The 20,252-nt window shown below is 44.0% G+C and overlaps 1 protein-coding gene across 1 annotated transcript in view; it reads left to right on the plus strand.

The window, feature by feature from the left end:
* Nucleotides 1-17,309, plus strand: part of LY86 (lymphocyte antigen 86) — a 37,839-nt gene extending 20,530 nt beyond the window's left edge. The window contains exons 2-5 of the mRNA XM_019542923.1: nucleotides 1,893-1,979; nucleotides 3,738-3,866; nucleotides 12,335-12,387; nucleotides 15,127-17,309. Coding sequence (XP_019398468.1) covers nucleotides 1,893-1,979; nucleotides 3,738-3,866; nucleotides 12,335-12,387; nucleotides 15,127-15,228 — 371 coding nt within the window. The 3' untranslated portion in view covers nucleotides 15,229-17,309. The remainder of the gene's footprint in view (nucleotides 1-1,892; nucleotides 1,980-3,737; nucleotides 3,867-12,334; nucleotides 12,388-15,126) is intronic.
* The last annotated feature ends 2,943 nt before the right edge of the window (nucleotides 17,310-20,252 follow it).

Here is a 20,252-nt window from a genome sequence, read left to right on the forward strand (position 1 = left end):
TTTTTGATACAGTTTGGGCAGATGTGCAGCACTTTGCTGCTATCCATTGTCTGTACCCACACTTCTTTGAAATACTTAAAAGGCACAGGCAGTGCCTTTTTTTGTTTGTTTGTCTGTGCGGTCAATGTCGAAGTGCGACCCTATTCCAACATGCTTGAGTCCCTGAAAACCTAGAATGCATCTCCTTAGCCTTCAGTAAGGAAGAAGGTGGCAGCAGCAAGTTTGCTATTGGCTTCCCAGAGATAGAATAGGATCGAACTTAAACAATTAGACACCTTAGTACTGCCTTGACACCTCACGGGGAACAGCATATGGTCCTTACACTTCTAGGTACACATTTAAGCACCAATTTAATCCACCAAGCATCTACAACTGAAACTGGCCATGGTTTCTAAAGTGTGCTGAACAGAGTTTGTTGTTCACTATCCTTGCAGTTAAACCAGCTTCAGCACTGTCTGAACTGCCACTATTGCAAACACCCTTCATCAGAAATGGATTGAAGTCAGGCAGAAGGCAGAGTAGATTTGCACCTTATAAACTAATGGAGTAAATACAGAGAGGGTACAAGTTTTCATGAGCTGAAGTCAAATGAATTCAGGACTGGAAAAATCCTATGGGCTAGCAAAGAAAAATGGGGAGGAAGCAGAACCAGTCAATCACATCTTAAACTATAATCCAGCCACACTTTAAACCAAGTAATTGAGTCATAAGACAAAGAATAAGCCACAAAGTTATTCCACAAAAGATGTGTAATAACTCTGGGTGCCTATACAGGTGCAGAGAGACTGCTCCAACACACTGTAATTACAGTGAGTCTGCTGGAACATAGTAATTACCATGCTCCAGCAGACGCCAGAGTTATGTGTGCCAGCATTCCCATGCTGAAAAGTGCCCCCACTGCCATTTTCCAGTGCTGGGACACCGATATACATGATACTTCGGGCACTTTAATTAGAGTGGATCTGAGAGCCACTCTAATTAAAATGCTCCCCTCCCCTCCCAACTCCCAGAGCATGTGTATAAATGCCCTTTGTGGCTGGTTACTACCATGCCATTAATTGAACATGTGGCCAAGTGGGCTCTCGTGGCATGGAGCTACTGCACCATCAGCTACTTGCCAGTGCCCAAAACATGATCCCAGGCTCCCCCTGCAACAGCAATATGTCATGATGGAATCTGATACTTGGTCCCATAGTCACACCACCTGTCATGCATATGCGGCATGGCAGGAAGCACAACTCTGGGGATTGTGCATCAGATCCTATCATACCTTTACCTGCAGTCTGGCAGGAGTCTAAGGGGTCTAAAAATAAGCTGCAAAGCACTATAGAAGAAGCCACTACCACAGACAATTTATACACCCTGCTAAGTGCAGTCCTCTTACAATCCTTGTCTTAAATGAGTCCCACTTGCCATCCACTTTGGGACATTTCCCCTTCAACCTGCCACTTTGAGTCTCCCCTCCCAGCTGCAGGGCCATATTGATGTGCTTGGGATCAGCTTGATGATGGTGAAACTAGCACAGGGCCTAGAGCAGCCTGAACCATTTTCTACAAGTTGTAGGGCTCAGGGGGTATGCTCTGAAGACCAAAGAAGGGTGCCCTGCTTTACATGTGGATGCTCAAGGTGTTATGTCTTGTGCTGAGTCAAAGTTCATAGCAGTTGTACTGAGACATAAGATTGTGGATTTGTATCAAATAGTTTAGATAAGGATGGTCCTGCGTCAGTCAGGGGGTTGGACTAGATGATCTCTGGAGGTTCCTTCCATCCCTACTTCTATGGACTCCGTGGCTTTGTAAGAGCTGTAACTCTTCTATCGTTAGTTTTTATGAGGTCAACTTCTCTGTATCAGAAATAAAACTAACTTATTATTGCCTCCTACCTTTTGACAGATCCCTTGCAAGATTTTGCTTTAAGCATCGACCGTTGTTCAGACATATCAACCCATACTTTAAACATCAGAGCTGCGATGCTCCTAAGTAAGTACAATGCTGTTTCTGAAGATTATGAATTAGATACTTTATCACAGGCATGCTGCTGTTACAAAGTACTATGATCAACAGTAAGGCAGGGAAAGAGTTGTACCTGTGGTAAAACAGAAGAGGGTTTTGTCCTTGAGAGAAAGTCTTGCCCAGTGATCAGAGCACTGACTAGGCTTTAAGAGACCTGGATCCTAGTCCATCTTTGCATCCGACCCTGGACAAGTCACTTTGCCTCTCTATGCCTTTGTTCCCTGCCCCCTTTCTCTACCTGTAAAGTTTTGAGGGCAGGTTTATCTTAGAGCATAGACAAATTACAGTGAGGTAAAAGACAGAAATGTTTTTCCCCTTTCGGTGAAAGAGGGCTAAATTACCATGATTTGGCTTTCAGCTACTACAGCATAAGAGCACACACACAGGCAATTACTATGAAGCAACTGACATAACACTGTACTCACCATAATCTGTCTACCTATAAACTTTGGGTATTTATAGGTAGACAGATGTATTTATTATTATTTATTGGGTATTTATAGGTATTTTCTCTGCTAAGTTAACTCAAGTGACCCTTCTAAAGTTCCCATAGATCTGGCAAATCTGGCTACAGGACATTGCACCTGAGCAACAATGTCTGTGTTGGCACTGCACTCATCCCTGTGGGCCACTAAGATGTCTTGGGACATATCTCATAGGCTTTTTGAAAAGTGAGCCACCCTATGAATACTTTCCCAGTGAATTGTGGAAAAATGTCTCTGCCTTTCCTTTGCACAGGAGACAGAATAGAAGGAAGGCATTAGAGAACCAGAGATGTATTTGGTACCCATATTGGTCTGAGATAAAAAGAAATGCAAAACTCTAGAATTCTTGGTTCAGAGATGATACCTTTTTTTGGTCTAATAACAGGTATCATCTCTGAACCAAGAGTTCTACATTTCTTTAGAGAACCAGAAGCATTTGAGTGGTAGCAGCTGTTATGGAGACCACAACATCAGGTGCTCAATTAGTTTAACCTGAGCTTAATCCCCTGCACTCTCCCTGGTCTGGCAACTCAGTATCACCGCTATTGTACATGCAAGTTAAGAGGTTCTGTATGTGGACAGGACTCAGGTTAGGGTTAAAAGTCAGTAACAACTTGAGTTGACTTAACTTTGAAAATAAACCTGAACCATCAATTCCATAAGTCTTGTAATGCAGATTCTCAAGTCTTTAAGATACAAAGAGTAGAGATTAGCCTCCAACTGCTGCCCGTGGCCTGGTCTTGGATATGAATTTGTGCGCTACTCAGGTTGTAGCCATAAAATCTTGCTGGTCTAATAAAAGATATAATCTCTACTACAAGTTCTGATTGCTACTCATTCTTAGCACTCAGAAACATTTTTCTAGATGCAAATAGGTTGGGACAAGAACTAGTTATCTGCATTAGCCTTTCACCCCTGGGGGCCTGCATGCAGATGCTTGTAAAGGGGTCATAAGTGAGATAAGTTTGGAGCTATCATTAAGATGCATATGTCTTTCCACAGCCCCACACAGCAGGATCCAGAGTGATTCCAGTCGTCTGTCTCTTGTTATCTATCACAATTCCTAAATACACCACATCTGCATCACAGGTGTCTATGGATTTAGGAATTGTCAGGTGGGGCCTAAAACATCAGAGTAAACATAAACCTTTTTCTTTAAAGAAAACAAGTAACAAGCACAGTCACCAGGGCTCAGTTTCCTTACAATTCACTGACTGAGTTTTTCTTCTTTTTTGTACAGGACATGATATCAAGGCATTGTACCTGAAAGCTAATCTTATCATAAATGGCAGGAGTGTCTTATCCTACTCGGAATCACTTTGTGAGCCAGATCATCCAAAGTTTCTTTTCTGCGGAAAGAAAAAAGGAGGTAATTTATGTAGCAGGTTAAAATGTTGAATGTTTGGTAAACATCCTCAGCAAGATGTACCTGCTGTGCTACTGAATGTATCAACACATCCTAGCATTCTGTTCACTTCAGCCTAATGTTTAGGGATGGCAGGTGCACAGTAGGACAGAATCATTTTAAAGTCTTATTTTTACATAACATGTTGGCTTACTTTTATTCTAATCCCACGGAAGGGGGTGAGTGTTGTACGCCTCAGAGTCCAAGTATATAATGTCAATGAATGAGACATGCTATCTTAGGGAAGCAGAACCAGGAAGGGCTTCCCATGCCACCAAAGCCAGTCCCTGGAATTCACAGGCAACTTCAACAAGCCTGCTTGCATGGCCAGCAACTACTGTAGGGAGGGGACTGATTTAATAAAATAAAATACAATACAATACAATAAAATGAGGGAACAGAGCCCTATGGAGTTCAGGGAATGCTGCTTTGGTAAGTTAGCTTTGAATAACTTCCCTTCCCCCTCACCTTCTTACCTGCCTCTCTATCAGCGCAAGGATAATTCATCTCCTGTGGGCTTGATGACCATGCACAGCCTGCCAGTGAGGTGGCCTTTGGGGAATTGCTAAGACATTTCACGCTGCATAGAGATATCACAAAGAATAATAGGCAAATGCTGCATGAGCAACCAATTATGTAAATTCAGTAAGTCAGATAGACAAAAAAAATTAAATTCAGAGGCTTCCTCAATAGTGTATTGAATTAAAGAAAAAATAAGACACCCACAGACCTACTGGAAGACTGTCTTATTCTGATGAAGTACTTAATAACACCCTTTAGAAAATGCATTAAGGAGCACTAGAGTCAGTCCTGAGCCCAGTACAAGCTGCTGTTTACACATTAAGCCACAAAACCAAATCCTTCTGGGGTTTGCCGGTCCTTAATCTTCTCCTGGCAGGGAGATTGTTTTCACTAATTGAAGTGTATTATGATATAAAAGCATAGTTGATTGTTTAAATAATACCATATATCTTCATTTAGAAGCTGCCCTCAATTAACGAGACAATTTTTGCCACATGCTTTTTAAAAGAAGCTACCTTGTTTAATAAGCACCTTTGTCGGGTAGCTTTGGCTTTACCATGCAAGTCACCACAGGAAGGAGTTGCGTTTTGAAGGCTGCCTATATACTTGCTTGGCGGTGCGGAGAGGGCATTTTAATTAGAGCAGTTCCCGGACAGCTGCTCTAATTAAAATGCCTCATCGTCATGTTTATTAAGCTCCTGCGCATGTCAAAATGACTGCAGGACTCTCTACCTAAACTTCATTCAATGAGGTTTAGATAAAGCAACTCCAGAGCCATTTTTAAATGCATGAAGACTTATACACATGACAGTGAGGCCACGCTGGAGCATTCTAACTAAAACGCAGAGTAGACTCGATTAATCGCGTCTGCTATGATGTGTTCTGTTTAGAACCCGGACCAGCACATATATAGGCAGCCTTAGATGTCATGGCCTCAGAACGAAGGCATGGTCTTTCTATATGGCTGATGTAGATGTTTAACTATGTTGAGAAGGAGTTTGGTCCTAGGCACACATTGTACTAAAGTATAATTTTAACAATTCAGCAAGGCCATATTTAGACCATGTCTGCATGGCTGTTAAACTTGATTGCAATCCCATGAGCTGTCAAACACGAGGCAAAGCAACACTGAAGATGTCCAGCATGTTCTCCCTTGGACTGAAACTTGTGAGCCCTGTCTTCAGTGCATTGCATGCCAAGCAACACTAAAAAATCCAGTTTCTCCTCACTTTAAACACAGTTCCAATCAGGATTTGGTCACACACTGCTGAGGCCAAAACTTGTAAAATCTGGCTCCACTTTTCTTCCCAAAGAAGTGCTGACTTTCCTATGATTTATTTTTATTATAGAGTCTGTTGATTTTTTTGAAAGCACCAGGGATACCCTGTACTGATAGAGAGGAATCTGCAGTGGAAAGGGGTTTAGGCGGAGTCAAAAGTCACAAATAGTTAACATTTTTCTTCCCTTAATTTTATGTAAGGACCTCGGCCCACACTTGGAATTACCTTAGCATACTATTCTAACTTATATTTCCTCAATAGTTTACTTAAGCAATTCAAACAATGGCCACATGTGCCCAAGCACAACTCCTTGGGGCCTTTGTTTTAATACAATGACAAATAAAGTATATTGTCTGTTTCTTGGGGATCAAAGCCTACTAGAACTTTTGCTGAGGAGGCAGCAAATAGGGGAACATTTTTAGTGCACAGAATCATTGCTAAATCCTTTGTGGTCTTTAGTTCAAAGGTGATCTTCCCCTTTTCAGGGAGGAACTCTTCTAATTATTCTCCATATCCCTCCCAAGAGAAGAGTTGCAAAAGAATTAAGGTTGCTCAAGTGTATTTCCCATCACTGCCAGCACAAATCAGAGAAAAACCACCTGTTAAGGCAGCATTAAAATCTGCATCAACCACAGCTCACAAGCTTTAACCAATCTTAATGCCCAAGGACATAACTTCTGCAATTCCCTGACTTACTGTCAACATATGAGGACACTCAACAAACATCTGATTCTTTGCAATCACATTTAAGCAATAAGGCTTATCCCAGACCTCAGATGCATTAACTTTTTCCCTCCAGGGGTTCCTGTTGTGGTTAGTGTATGTAATGCGTTATCTGCAGAGAGAGATTTGGGGGGAGCCGAGGCATGCGGAAAGAGGATGAGTGTACAGTAAATTCTTTTAGGTGCAGTTGGACATGAGCCTCTGAGAAAGCAACTCCAGTACAGAACTGGGTTCTGGACTGATCTGCCCTGGGACCTCATTAAGTCTCACTTCCTTTATCACTCCCAGCGGAGACAATGATACTCATTCATCTATGATATCTATAGCTGAGCACTATTCAGGTCAGTCCTGCATCAACAGTTAATGGGAGCTTTGCCACTGAGTTGAATGGATGGAGGATCTAACCCTAGAGATACTTAACACTACTGCATTAATACGTGGATGAAGAAAAAAATTAAAATTCCAGAAAGGTTTAAAGCCTAGAAAAGGAAGAGGTGGGTGCAAATGTACTGTGGCCTTTATATAGTACAAAGAGTGTGAAAATGTTTAAAGATTTTCAGCATAAGAAAGATTTGAGAAAAGAGGAGTGAGAATTTCACTATAGGTGTTTTGTCAGAAATGAGAAGCAGCTTCACAATAAATGATAACCAGTAACTCAGAATATTTAGTGGGAAATTACAGCTTGTGCACAAAAACCCTCCACTTTCTAATAACCTGTTGAGTAGCAACAGTATGGGTAAATTACTTTTGTTAAGAAATAATGGTGAAGCTCCCCCTCTCTTCCCCCCACTTCCAACCCCCCAATGTCACAGGATCTTACAAACATTTTCTGTGCTGCTCTGTGGAAAGCATCTTTAATCATGCTAGCCCTTAAAAATCTGAATATAGACAGCCACAACCTTGGATCGCTAAGAAGTGTTATGACTTAACTAGTGTCCTGTACAAAGGCAGGCACTTTTTTACAGAATGTTTTTACTGAAAGATTGTTCTGATTTATAGATCGATCCTATAATATTAATCTTTCTAACCATCTACACCATATGAGCTCAGGCAGAAGATTTCTATAAAGAAGCATCTCATATTCAACGAGCAAGGCTAGATGTTATAATTATTGCCACTGATTTATTTAATTTGCTCCTTTTTAATAGGCAAATGCAAGGACTGATGAACTATAGGAAAAATACTGTACTCAAGCAGCTTTTCAAAAGTGACATATTTTTTGCATTTGATTCAGTTTTAGGAATGTTCTCTTCTGTTGCAAACTCAGTAGTGCAATGCCCATATGGAAGGAATAACAGTTGTTTGGGTGCCTGGCTTAGTCAAAGTCACAGCCATCAAAGCAAATGGCCCTTGGCAGAGAAGAGTACTGACAAACCACTCAGCAGACTTGCTTATTCATGGTATCTCCTTGGAGCCACTACTGGCTGAAAGTTAAAGCTACTCTCATTTCCCACAACAAAAGCCCAGTTTCTCCTGGTAGAGAAGACAACAGTCCATCTGTGACACAGGGCTCTCAAAAGGAGTTTACCGGCACCATTCATATTTGTCAACCATTCCAATATTTCTGGTAGAGAGAGGTGGCTTTGCCATAATAGTCTGAAGTCAGGCAGGAGGTAGGCCAGAGTGATACCTTAGAAACTCACTTTTGCAGAGAAGAGACCATCTACTTTATCAAAAGCTAGCAGGTTGTTGCCCATGAAAGCCTATGCTACTCTGAACAACTTAGTCTCTAAGATACCACCTTGCTCTGCCCTCTGCAATCCTTTTGGTTGGAAAGCCACTCCACTGGGGCAAAGTATTAAGGCTGTGGTAGGAAGCTGGGGAAAGCTGGAGGAGCCTATCTCCCAGACTTCTGCTCCACAGAGAGATTCTCTCCGTCTCTACCTCAAGAAAGAATAGCCAAGACAACTGGGGACTTCTAATGGGAAAGCCTCCACAGTTTGTCTGTGTGCTGTGGAAACACCTTTTTCTTGAGGTTGGGGTAGCCAGGCCAATCTATTGAGTTAAGATCCTGGGTTGCATTGATCAGACCTTGATGCAGTGTTTAAAGTTTGTCATAGAGCATTGGAAAAAAAATTAGATTCTGCCTTCACTAGAGAGCGACTAGGCTCTCCACTAAGAAGTTGAAAGCACATGTGCTGTTTAATGCTACCTCCTTAATTTTCAAATAGGAATTCTGCAAAGCTAGGACACAAGCATTTCACCTTCAGTATCTTGGCAGGTTTGAAATATTGCAGGTTCAGCCCTAGCAAACCATGTAACCTGGGAAAGGTCTCCATCTCCACCAGTCCTAGAAGGACTCCGAGGGAAGAGGTTTATTTCCTAGGCTGTTCACAGCCCAGTCTTGCTCCGTGTTTGTCCTCTGGAGCTTGTGGGACTTTTGGAGCCTGACTCTGTGTTGCCTCACTTCGTGCTCAAACAAGGCTTATCACAAAGGAATCAGTACAAAGGGGAAATTTTCTACGTGCATAAATTTCCATACACTGCAATATATTTGACTAGGACAGTTTCCATGACCCATGTTCACTACTACTACTGCAAACCATTGGTGACACATAGGGGGTGCACATGTACCCTCTGAGATTGGCCGTGCACCTCCTGGAAATGCCAGCTGCAAAACCAGAAATGCCAGCGGAAGTACACTTCCAGTTTTGCCACTGGTGATTTCAGGCTCGGCCATCAACTGCTGGGGGATCCCCCCTTCCTCCCAGTAGGCGATTAGCTGCTAGGGGACCCTTCCCCCAGTTGGTGATCTGGTGCCCCCCAAGACTTGGGAGGCACCAGTCACTCATTTTGCAAACACTTAGGCTAGGGACAGGAATTACACACAACTTGGTATAAGTGATCAAAATCTGGTTCAAGTGTGTAACACAACAGAAGTTCAGTGCACATAAACTGGTTTCAAAAAGGCTAAAACTAGTTTAAGATACACATGGATGGAACCAGTATTAGACTTAATTGATTTAGGTTAAATCTGTTTATTGAACTTCGGTCCCAGATCTTAAACACCTACCCTGCTTTATTCAAATAAAGTCCTTAGGAAGTCATCAGGGTTCACATAATGGGGGAACTTAGGGCGGCTGAGACCCCCCACATAAGAGACAAGAGCCCCCCTGTAAAATATGAAAATCATAACCTGAGGGGTCTCTGATTTTATTAGGGCATCATGATGGGAAGCCCAATCTTTTTGCAGCCCCTCCCACCAAGTCAAAGTGTAATTTGAACCCTGGAAGTCACTACTTACGTGAGTAAGTTCCGCAGGAACACGGATGCCTACTGTCAGCACCTGCAACTCCTGTTTGGGCTCTAGTAAAATGTGCACTGAGAGGTGGGCTGTGCTCCTATTTTTAAACATTTGAGTCATTACTCCATGAAACTGAAATGCGTCAGACTCTAAGGCTCCTACTTCAGCCACAGAAGCAAACAGCCACGGCAACAGCTCTCTCTAAAAAGGCACAGCCAAGGGTCAAGGACATGGGACAGTCCGGTAGTGCTGTGAATTAGTTCCTGGAGCAGTAATCAGAACAGCCTGAGTTCTAATCTAAAGGCTGCTGTTAGCTTTTCTGTGGAACCTCAGGCAAGTCACGCACAGTTTCTCTGACTCAATTTCCTCCTTAATAAACTTTGGGCTAGGGTTTGGCGCTCTTGCAAATGCCAATGCTTGTTCCACACATTCAACACTTTGGCTAAATGCAGACGTTTAAAAAGCCTGAACTGATTCAATCTTTGCAAGTCAATCTAACCTGCATAGATTGAACCAGCAAGCACGTGAATAGACATTCACTTTTAATTCCAAAAATGCAGCCACATGCCTTCAGTGACTCAGGCTAGTGCTAGAGCGAGCCCTTCCTTTCCTCTGGCATTGGCTGGAAGGCTGGATGGAAGCTGAGCTGGAAGGGGGGTAGAGGGGTGTGACAAGGTCCCAGCAGGCTGAGTATAATTGGGGAGAAGTTTAAACCCCCACCCTGACCTGCGCAGTCCCCAGCCAGGATGTGCCTGGAGGGGGAGGAGGGAAGCTACTTTTACCAGGCTTTTTCAAGAGGAGAGGGGAGTGTGGCCAGACTCTGCCCCACAGCTGGCACTGAAGGATTGAGCAGTGAGAGCAGTGGCATGGCCAGACCCCAGCCCAGGCCTAAGGCAGAGTGGGGAGGAGGGAGGCAGGAATCACAGAAAAGCAGGGCTAGCAGGGACCTCCAGAGGTCCTTCAGTGTCTAGTCCAGCCCCTGCCTAAGGCCTGGCCAGACCCTCCCATACAAGGTTTGCTGGCAGCACCCACAACCAAGAATACCTGCTAAGGGGGCTCTATACTGCTGGGGAAAAAAACCACCAAGGGCTTCCTGTGACTGGTTCTCCCACCCGCCCCACGGCGGGGCCCAGCACTGCACCCCTCCAAACCCCACCCCCATGCCCTGCATCAGGGGAGGAAGAGGAGAGGGAGAGCCCTGCCCACCACAGTGGCTCTGTGACAGCCCGGCCCAACCTGGGCACAGGGAGCTGGAAGCAAACCAGGCACACAGCTCCCATGGCCCCAGCCTGATCCACAGCCAGCTGGGAAGGGCCCTGCCCCTGTGGCCTGGCCCCACCATCTGCTTGCCTTGCCCACAGCTGGAGCTGGGGCTGCAGGGCTGAGCCAGACCATCCTACAGGCACTGCTGAAGGCAAACACGGAGGGGCCAGGCCAGGGGCAGAGGGGGAAAACTGGCTGCAGGAAGTTTTGGTGGTTTTTCCCCCCAAGCAATACAGAGCCCCCCAGCAGGTATTCTTGGTTGTAGGCACTTCCATATGGGATGCTGGGGGACTGTGAGTTAACTTAAACCAAGAAGGTATCTGGGTCAGAAGTTCCATAAACTGGTTTGACCTAATTCAGTTAAGTCTGAAACTACATTCAACCGGGTTTATCTTAAACCAGTTTCAGCCATTTTGAAAGTGGTTTATGTGCATTGAATTTCTGTTCTGTTACAGATTTAAACTGGTTTCTGATCACTTAAATCAGTTTATGTGTAACTTCTGTCCCTAGCCATAAAGTTTAGGGTTCATTTAAGAGATGCCAGGCTAAGACAACTTTTAGTGAACTACAGACAATTGCTAGAGGAGAAGGGCTGGGCAGAATGGAGTCTGAAAAATCCATATAACAAGATAAAAATACCACTTTCTCCCTCAGCATCAAAGAAGAAACAATATAATAGCTCATATGAGACAGGAGACTAAAATTTGTCCTGGATCCCAAGGGGCAGCAGAGGAGTGTAGGAAGCTTTCAACCTACATTTAAAATGTCTGAGGACTTTTAAGTGCTGGCTGAAGGCTTTGACCCAATAAGCTACAGAGAAGAGAAAGGGAGCTTGGATGGTACTATATGACCACAAGCTCAGAAATAATCTTTTTTTCACCCAGTAAGTGGTGAGAATGGAGGAATTGTATCTAGTGGCTACAGAGCCAGAACCTGGCGAATGAAACTTAGGGATTTCAATCTTCACATTTACACCAACTTTCCATACCTTTGCAAGTTACTTAACCTCTGTGTGCCAGTTTACTCCAAAAGTCAAAGACTTTTTAAATTAATTTAATATTCAATAAGCACTTGGAAATCAGATGCGTCAGGACAGAAAACTTGACACTTATTAACTGCCAGAGCACTCAGATGAGACTGTCTCCTCAACACTTCCATAAAGGCGTCCCTTACACAGGACATCCCCAGGGGCTTAGCATGGGCACTGGAACAAATTCCCTCTCACTAATAAGGCAGTGGATATCCTTTCACTTACCTCAGAGGGTTGTTATGGGCCTCTTTATGAAGCGCTTCACACTTCATAGCCCTGAACAATTCCAAATGTCATTACAACATAATCTCTACTGTCAAATATTATTTTCCTTGTGGGTTGCACAATAAGGATCCACTTTGTTTTTCAGAACAACTCTACTATGAAGGACCCATCAGTCTGGGAAACTTTGAAGTCCCCCAAGTAAGTTATCTTACAACTTGAGAGCTGCTTCACACTTTAAAATATAAGGATCACCTAACAGAGTCACCATAGTCCTACCAGCTGCAGCTGGATTTTGTCAGTAATCACAGATTTTCTCTTCCAATACCAAGCACTAGAGCCATTCAGCAGTGTTTGTCATTTCCCCATCCAATGCATGGCATTGCATTTTGAATTGGTAACAAATGAAGCAGCTGTTCCTAGCAGTCTGAGAAAGGTTGCCTCTGGAAGTACCCATTAACAGCACTGGTTCCTTGGGTTTTTGGTTTGGGGGGGGGGGGTTAATATTAGTAGAACTCACAAGGAGCCACTGCATTCATCAAGGGAATAAGGTACTACTCAATAGGTGCATCTACACATGCAATTAAGATGGAGCAATAAACTCTAGCACAGTTTGCACTGGAGAAAACTGCTTGCAGGCACAGTATTTGCATGTGCACCCAGGACCACAGCAATTCAAGCCAGGGCAGAGGAGCCCCAGGCTGGCAGGGGGCCTGAGCGGTCAGCCCTGGGCTCCAGGTGGCAGCGCTGGGCAGCAGAGGGGCTGGCTGGGGCATGAAGGTGCTTACAGTGCAGGGCTAACTGGCAAGCAGCCCCCACACTTTAGCACTCTCATGCCCCAGCCAGCCCCTGTCACTGTCTACATGTGCAGTACAGCACACATACACAATAACTCTGCCAGACAGCACTATCTTATGGTGGAGTTAATTAATTTACTGCACCCTAATACAGACCATATGTAGATGGTAACTCTTTACTGCAGAGCTAATAAGTCAACTCCTCCGTGGGCATGTCTACATGTTCATTACCATACAGTAATTACAACCCATTAATTTTAGTACCTGTAATGATAGGGACTAACGTAATGTGCCATAATCAGTGCTACTGCACTTTAGTGCAAATTAACTTTTTTGTCACACTACTGTGCATTATATTAAATTTACTGTGCATTAACACAGGCTTTGCCTGCTGTTCTGTGCAGTAGAATTAGTCTTCTGGGGCGCCTGTACATGTCATGGGGTTTAATCCTCATTAAATTAAATAGGCTTATAAAATTTAACCTTGTTTATTCTGGAGCATTGCATCAGTGTTTGCATGCACTAGGTTTTCAAACGAATTAAGCTTTGGAGTGTTGCATCTGTGTTTGCACATACTAGGTTTTCAAATGAAATAAGCCCAGTCCTTGGCCAGCATCGCAGGAGAGCAGGATGGTCCCACACTGCTCCCCAGCCCAAGACCCCCTACCCCATGCTCTGCCACGTAGCTGTGGGAACAGGGAGCCAGCACACAGCACAAGAAAAAATAAAGCGGGAGCAATTCGAAAGCAGCAGCAATTCGAAGGGGTGAGCTACAAAATAGTCCCTGCACCATCTGTGGACAAAGAGGCTCATTACAAGTCTTGAGTTTTCATGCAAAAGTCCATGGAAGCAATGCTTTAGTTCTCAGTGAGCCAAACTAAACTACATCCAAGGAGTTTTAGTTTAATGCACCAGAAAGACTTTTAAAGCATCTGGAAAACCCATTCATGCAAACGGTCATTTCAGTGCTAGAAAAGGCAAAAAACTTGGCACGTACAAATGCCCCTACATTTTAAGTGTCTTGTATAGATCAGATGCACCCAGTAAAATGCTCGTGTTGATGCACACAATGAGTGTAAGGCCTACAAAACCTGGCCATGTTGATTATAGAGCTTCATCTAACATCAGCATCCTCAGGAGAGTCTGCTCAGGGGAATCTGGTTCAAATAAGGTTAAACAGCCATATTTGCAACTAAGTCTCTTGCTTCTTCCATAAAGCAGAAAGCCCTGGCTGAAGCAAAGAGACCACTACTCCAAAGCCTCTATACATCTGGTGGCTTTCCAGCCCCATATTTTGTTCCTCTCCACACTGCTGAAAAAAAACAAGGAGTCTTGCATTGCCTAAAATCCATAAGAGAATTCTGTGTTAAATCCTCCTCCAAATCTCATGTGATCCTTTTTATAAGTCACGTTCCCAATTCTCCTCTGAACATTTTAAGTGAGAGAGAGGTTCTGGCCTACAAAACCAAGGATTCCTCAAACCACAAGTCTATTCAATTGGACTTTGCCTGGTTTGTTTGTGCAGGGTAAGGAGAGCAATTATGTAAAATTCTCCCCCTAAAAGAACTCTTATTTTTAACCACACATTTTGAGATGAAAATACATCCAGTTCCGAGTGCCTGTGGCATGTGTTTTTATGAAATTTCTTACAGCTCAATATGCTAACTCTGTAAGGATTCATCTGAAGTGATAACAGTTTAATAACTGAACAGTAAGATTAGAGTGACATGGAGCCAGTCCAAGATGCACTTCTCTTAGTCTAATTAAACAGCATCTGCAAAGTAAAGATGGCTTTCAAACCACAAGCCAAGGGGCAATTGTGTCAGAAAGGGTAAAAGGAGCTACACTGACTTGATAGGCATTTCTAAAGATGAGAATATTTTGTTTCCCTCTGGAAGCAATCACCATCATGTTTTAATTCAGAATTTGCTGCTCTGTTGTCTATAAGGAACAGGACCTTTGGCAAGTAGCACGGAACAAACCTTTTACTGGTACTGAAACATATTTAGGACTGGGAGAGATTTTTGGAGGGATGAAGTAGGAAAATATTTTTTTTAATTAAAAAAGGGATTTTCTCCTACAGAGAGAGAACTCTATTCACCACGTGCATGCTAATCTAGCGCTCTGCTTTTGTCTCATCCAGGGAGATTATGTTGTTTCACTGAAGCTGGTCAATGAAGATCATTTCACTGTTCTTTGCGCTGATTTTACCATAAAAAATCATCAAGACTATCCCTTCCCATAAAACAAAGAGACATCCAGCAATCCTTTCATGTAAGCTGTAGGCTACCAAACTCATCTGAGCTGCATAGCTAAGAAAGCCAGTTATATGCTAAAGTGCCATTGAAAGAAATTATTCCACTTGGAGATTCAGGTTCTATTCTTGTTTATAAGCTATTGTTTTTAAGGGAGTCTCCAGAACTACAGGAGGAATTTATCTTAAGATGCATACTGTAGTCCATTTGTATTTACAGACATGCTCCGGGAAGCAGGGGGGGAGGGGGTGTTTTAATCAACATAACTCCGAGAGCCGTGCTAATTAAAAATATGCAGAGCATCATATGTACCATAGTGTCCCCACACTGAAAAATGCCAGCAGGGTGCTTTGAACTAAAGCTCGTCAAACAAGCTTTAAAACACCCCACCGCCAGCTTTCAGCGTGGGGACACTGATGCACATGACACTGGAGTCTGGTCTGATACGCTGGAATTACATTCCCTGCACGTGTGTAGGAGCTCATTTGTTTTGCTTCAGCCACATATAGCCGCTTTTAAATAGCAAGCATTTTAAGCCCACAAAGAATTGTAGTACGACAACTGCAGAAATTATTAAATCAATCATTACCCAGTGATCTATAAGCATACTATCTTCATGCAGGAAGTCAGAACTTGAGGCCTGACTGCTTGCCCTATATTTGTGTGCTAATGAAGGCTAGAAGCTCCTTAATGTAGAGAATTTCCTGAATACTGATTTGCCTGTTATAGTTAGGGCTGCTGTAACTGGAACTAGGAAAGTCATCCCAACCACAAGAGCCTTCCTCACTTGAACTTGATACAACATATGTCTGTCATTTTATGCTCAGTTGATACAATAGAACTAGAGTACTCCAGATTTCAGTTTTGCACAGTCTGACACGATCTGGGATTTGGAAAGGCTTTAGTTTAACTAAATGAAAGAGGCAGGCCAACATTATACCAGATGCAGGAATTGAAGTCACTGCTTATGGGGGAAGTGCTCAGTAATACCAGTTTCACTACAGTAAACTGATATGGTTGCTTGAGAAGGTTGGAAACAACTAGTAAACAATGGCATCACTCAGTCACTGGTATGGATGTGGAAGCTTTCATGTTACTCTAACACAGACCATCAGTGGCGATGCATAGAGGGTGAACGGGAGTGCACATGCACCCTCTGAGAGCACCGGTGCACCCCCTGACCAGCTGCGCTCGCCACTTAGGCACTGGGCAAAGGGGGCAGGTGGGAGCACCAGTGCCCCGCCCTGTAAGCACCAGCCAGGGAGCGTCACTCCCGAAAGCAGCCAGAGCCACTTCCAGAAGCAGCTGCAGACACTTCGGTGGTGCAACTGGCCATGGGGGAACCCCGCCTGGTCAGCAAGACCAGCCACGGGAGGACCTCCCACATCGCTCACTGGTCATTGGGGAGGCACGTGCCCCTCCTGACTAAGGTGGCACCAGTCGCCCATGCAGACCATCAAACTCGATACTTACTAGCACAGGACAAACTGGGTGATGTCACAACCATTTTTTTAAAGTTGTTTTTATAGTACTGTGTCAAAGTTATAGAAGCATCCACCCTTAAAATAGATGAGAGAAGGCTTTCGTTATGCATTCAGTATTACACAAATACATTAATCAGATGGAATTAATGCAATATAAAAGTTGCAAAAAGCTGTAGACATCACCTAACTAACGATGAAGAAAATCAAATCAGTTTTTCTTTGGGAAGTCTCTAAGAAAGTAGAGAACAGGCTTATACACACCAATAGTTTCTTCAGACAGAGGGATTGCAGCATTTATCCAAGCAATATTATAAAAACAATGCTATATAATCATACACATCTATAGCCCTGCCTTTTTTGTATAAGCTTTTTTATAACCATAGAAGAGACACCCAGATGGATAAACAGAAGTATGAAGTCTAGTTTTTGAGTATTCAAAGTCTGTTCTCTGGAGTCATCACACTCTATTCTGTGGGACTTTGGGATTGGATTTGTTTCTGTTTAAGTTCCTTATAGCGATACGTGAATTACTCCACTCATATGCTACAGTGTCCAGTTGCTTCTCATTAAAGTCACATTAAAAAGAGTCCTATGTGTTCTGGTTTCTGATCAAGTATTTAGCCTACAATGTCCTCCAAAAGAAAAAGAGAGAGGGGTAAGAATTTTTTTTTTTTTTTTAAAGCAACTTGAGGTTTAATTAGTCTCTCCTCCATCCTTGGCTTTATTACCAGGCAGAGACATATCAGTAGAAATGAGCCATCCTTAACAGTTTAAGAAAACACCATTCCTGCATTTGATGGCCAAGTCTTTCTAATGTGAACTACATGCAATTGCTGTCAAAAGAATGCATTTCTGAACAAAACAAGCATACCCTCATGTGAAGGTGAAATGCAGTATTTGCCAAACATCTAATATAGCACTATTTTATATATACTTTCTCATTTGTTTGGAAATAGTTAAACTGGGACCATGTCTACACTGCCTCCTGGAGTGCTAGTAAGCACAGCCATGAAAATATGCCTGCCTACTTGTTCGTGCTTTGTGCACACCTCACAGCCAAACACACACACACATCTATACACCCCCCCATAGCAGCTATAGTGTGCGTGTGTGTGTGTATGTGTGTGTGTGTGTGTGTGTAACACCCATACACACTTGGGCTGTGCATAGCAAAGTGTGTACTTTTAGTTGGGGCATGTATGTGTGTGTGTGTGTGTGTGTGTGCGCGTGTGCACAAGATGGCCCCTGTTGTTTTGACCATGTGCTTTGCACATGGAAAGCTGCGGCCTTGTATCTGGGCAAAATATGTAAAATCCTCTGGCCTGATTGACCAGGGGAAGCAAAAACTTTTCAGGCAGTTTGGTTAAGAGAAAGACTGGAGTGTGGCACTCCCCACCTGGACAAGGCCAGCGTGATGTCATGCAGAAGGATACAAGGTGAGCTTGGCTGGTTTGCAGAGGGGGAAACTGCTAGGGGCTGCTGAAGAGTGAAGTCTCCTCCAAAGGAGAAGGAATTTACAGATAGCAAAAGGGGAGGAGAGAGAGAGAGGGAGAACTGTCCCAGTGTCTGGGAACTCCACTCTCCTCTTTTTGTTCCCCATTTTCTGAGGTTTTAAGGGATTAATACTGGGGAGAAGAGTATTGGTTCTTTGGGATGGCTGGCTAGGAATTAGACCTGGCTTTTCCCTTTTGTTTCTTTTGATTGTCCTTTGCTCCAGTCAAGCTGTGAGGCTGAGCCAGATGTAGCCAATAATTAACCTGGCTTTCTTCTGAGTTTGTTCTGCGGTTTTTGTTTCATTCAGCAGGCCATATAATCCAGCCCAGAAGTTTTGGGGTACATGCATGCTGGCTGGAGCTAGTCACACATACACACAGCCTCTCCATGGGAGCAAAGATCAGCACTCTACCACTTCTCCAGGAGCAATGGAGAGCCTTGTAATGCAGAAGGACCCATGCTTTCAAGCAGCTCCCTGCACACAGTGAACACAAGCAGCAGCTCATGGGATTCTCCAGTGTAGGCCCCCCTCTCCAGCCCATCGCTGAAGGACAGGTATAGGAGTGCAGGCCCCAGGAACTACCTGTTAGGGAGCCCAAGTCCCAGGCTGCCTGGGTACAAGTAAAGCCTCTCCAAGAGGGTGCCACCTATGGATTTTGCCGTTAATAGTGTTTTAAAATTATATTTAGTGTTTTCTTTTGGGGGTTTTTTTTGTTTGTTTGTTTTTATTGTCTAATAAATTTGGAGGTTTTGTGTTTACACTGCTTGCGAGGACGGAGGTTTGTTTATATGGAACACCCCCACAAATTTCATAGTTTCATAGTTTCTAGGGTTGGAAGGGACCTGAGCAGATCATCGAGTCCAACCCCCTGCCATGGCAGAAAAGAGTACTGGGGTCAAACAACCCCAGCAATTTAGTGTTCCCAGGTTTCTGGATGGGGACTCAAGCCACTGGTATAATTTATGGGGTACCTCAAAATGTGAACCCAGCCCCTTGCTGCTGACCAGAGCCCAGCAGAAAGGTTACACACACACACACACACACACACACTACATTTCTTTTTTTAGCATTCAGTGTGCATAGAGTGAGAGTGAATGGCTGAGGCATCTTTTCAGAGCAACACATCCTAGTACAGTTGGAAGTAGTTTAGACAACCCTCAGAGACCTGATCCGCACTGTGAAGTTTTACCATGGCCAAACACAATTGTAGACAATCATGTTTATGTGAATAAGCAAGTAGCACAAGCAGGACAAACCATATTCAATATCATTTCAGCTAACAGCACTTAAACCCTTACCCAAGAAAGGCTTAACCACAGCTAGCTGGAATTCATCAGATCAGAGGTTAAACTTAATTAGTTTGTCTGAGTCTACGTATGCTTGCTAAGCTGCACTCAGCATCATGTTGTTGACTCTGTTCATGATATCTGTGTTCAGCTATAGTAAACTTCAGTGTCCTTCTTCAAGGCAGGGCCAGCCCATCCATGCCTGCAAAACCTGTGGCCAGAGGGGGCACCACAGCCAAGAGTCCCCATGTGACTGGCCACTTACCACCCCCCCATCCCACAACCAATGCCTCTACTGGCTTTGTCAGCTGACTCAGCTCACATCAATGCATGGGCAAACTGGGCACATGCCCAGGGGCCTCTTCCAATTCAAGGCCTCAGGATCCTCATTAGCAGGAAGGTGAAAGCGGCAGCTTTAAACTCAGCACCCATTTTCAGCACCAAGTTTAAAACTGCGGCTTTTGCATTTGCTTCCCTGGCAGCTGGAAGTGGGGCCCCACCTCCACCAATGGGGCTGAGGGAGGGGGGTCAGCATGGGGTCTTGCCTGAAGAGCCACACCACACCTGCAGGTCGGGTGGTACCGTGCCTGTGGGGAGGGGGCCAAACCCTGCCTTACCTGGAAGGCAGTAGGAGCCAAGCCAGCTGAGCCAGGAGCACTGCACTACGCTGCATCTTTGCAGGCCACAGTGCCAGAGCCCCCCCAAATTCTTGTTAGCCCCCCGCTCCCCTCCCAATATGAGCTATCCCT

This window comes from Crocodylus porosus, unplaced genomic scaffold (genome assembly GCF_001723895.1).
Source record: "Crocodylus porosus isolate Cpor-Errol unplaced genomic scaffold, CroPor_comp1, whole genome shotgun sequence".
Lineage (NCBI taxonomy): Eukaryota > Metazoa > Chordata > Crocodylia > Crocodylidae > Crocodylus > Crocodylus porosus.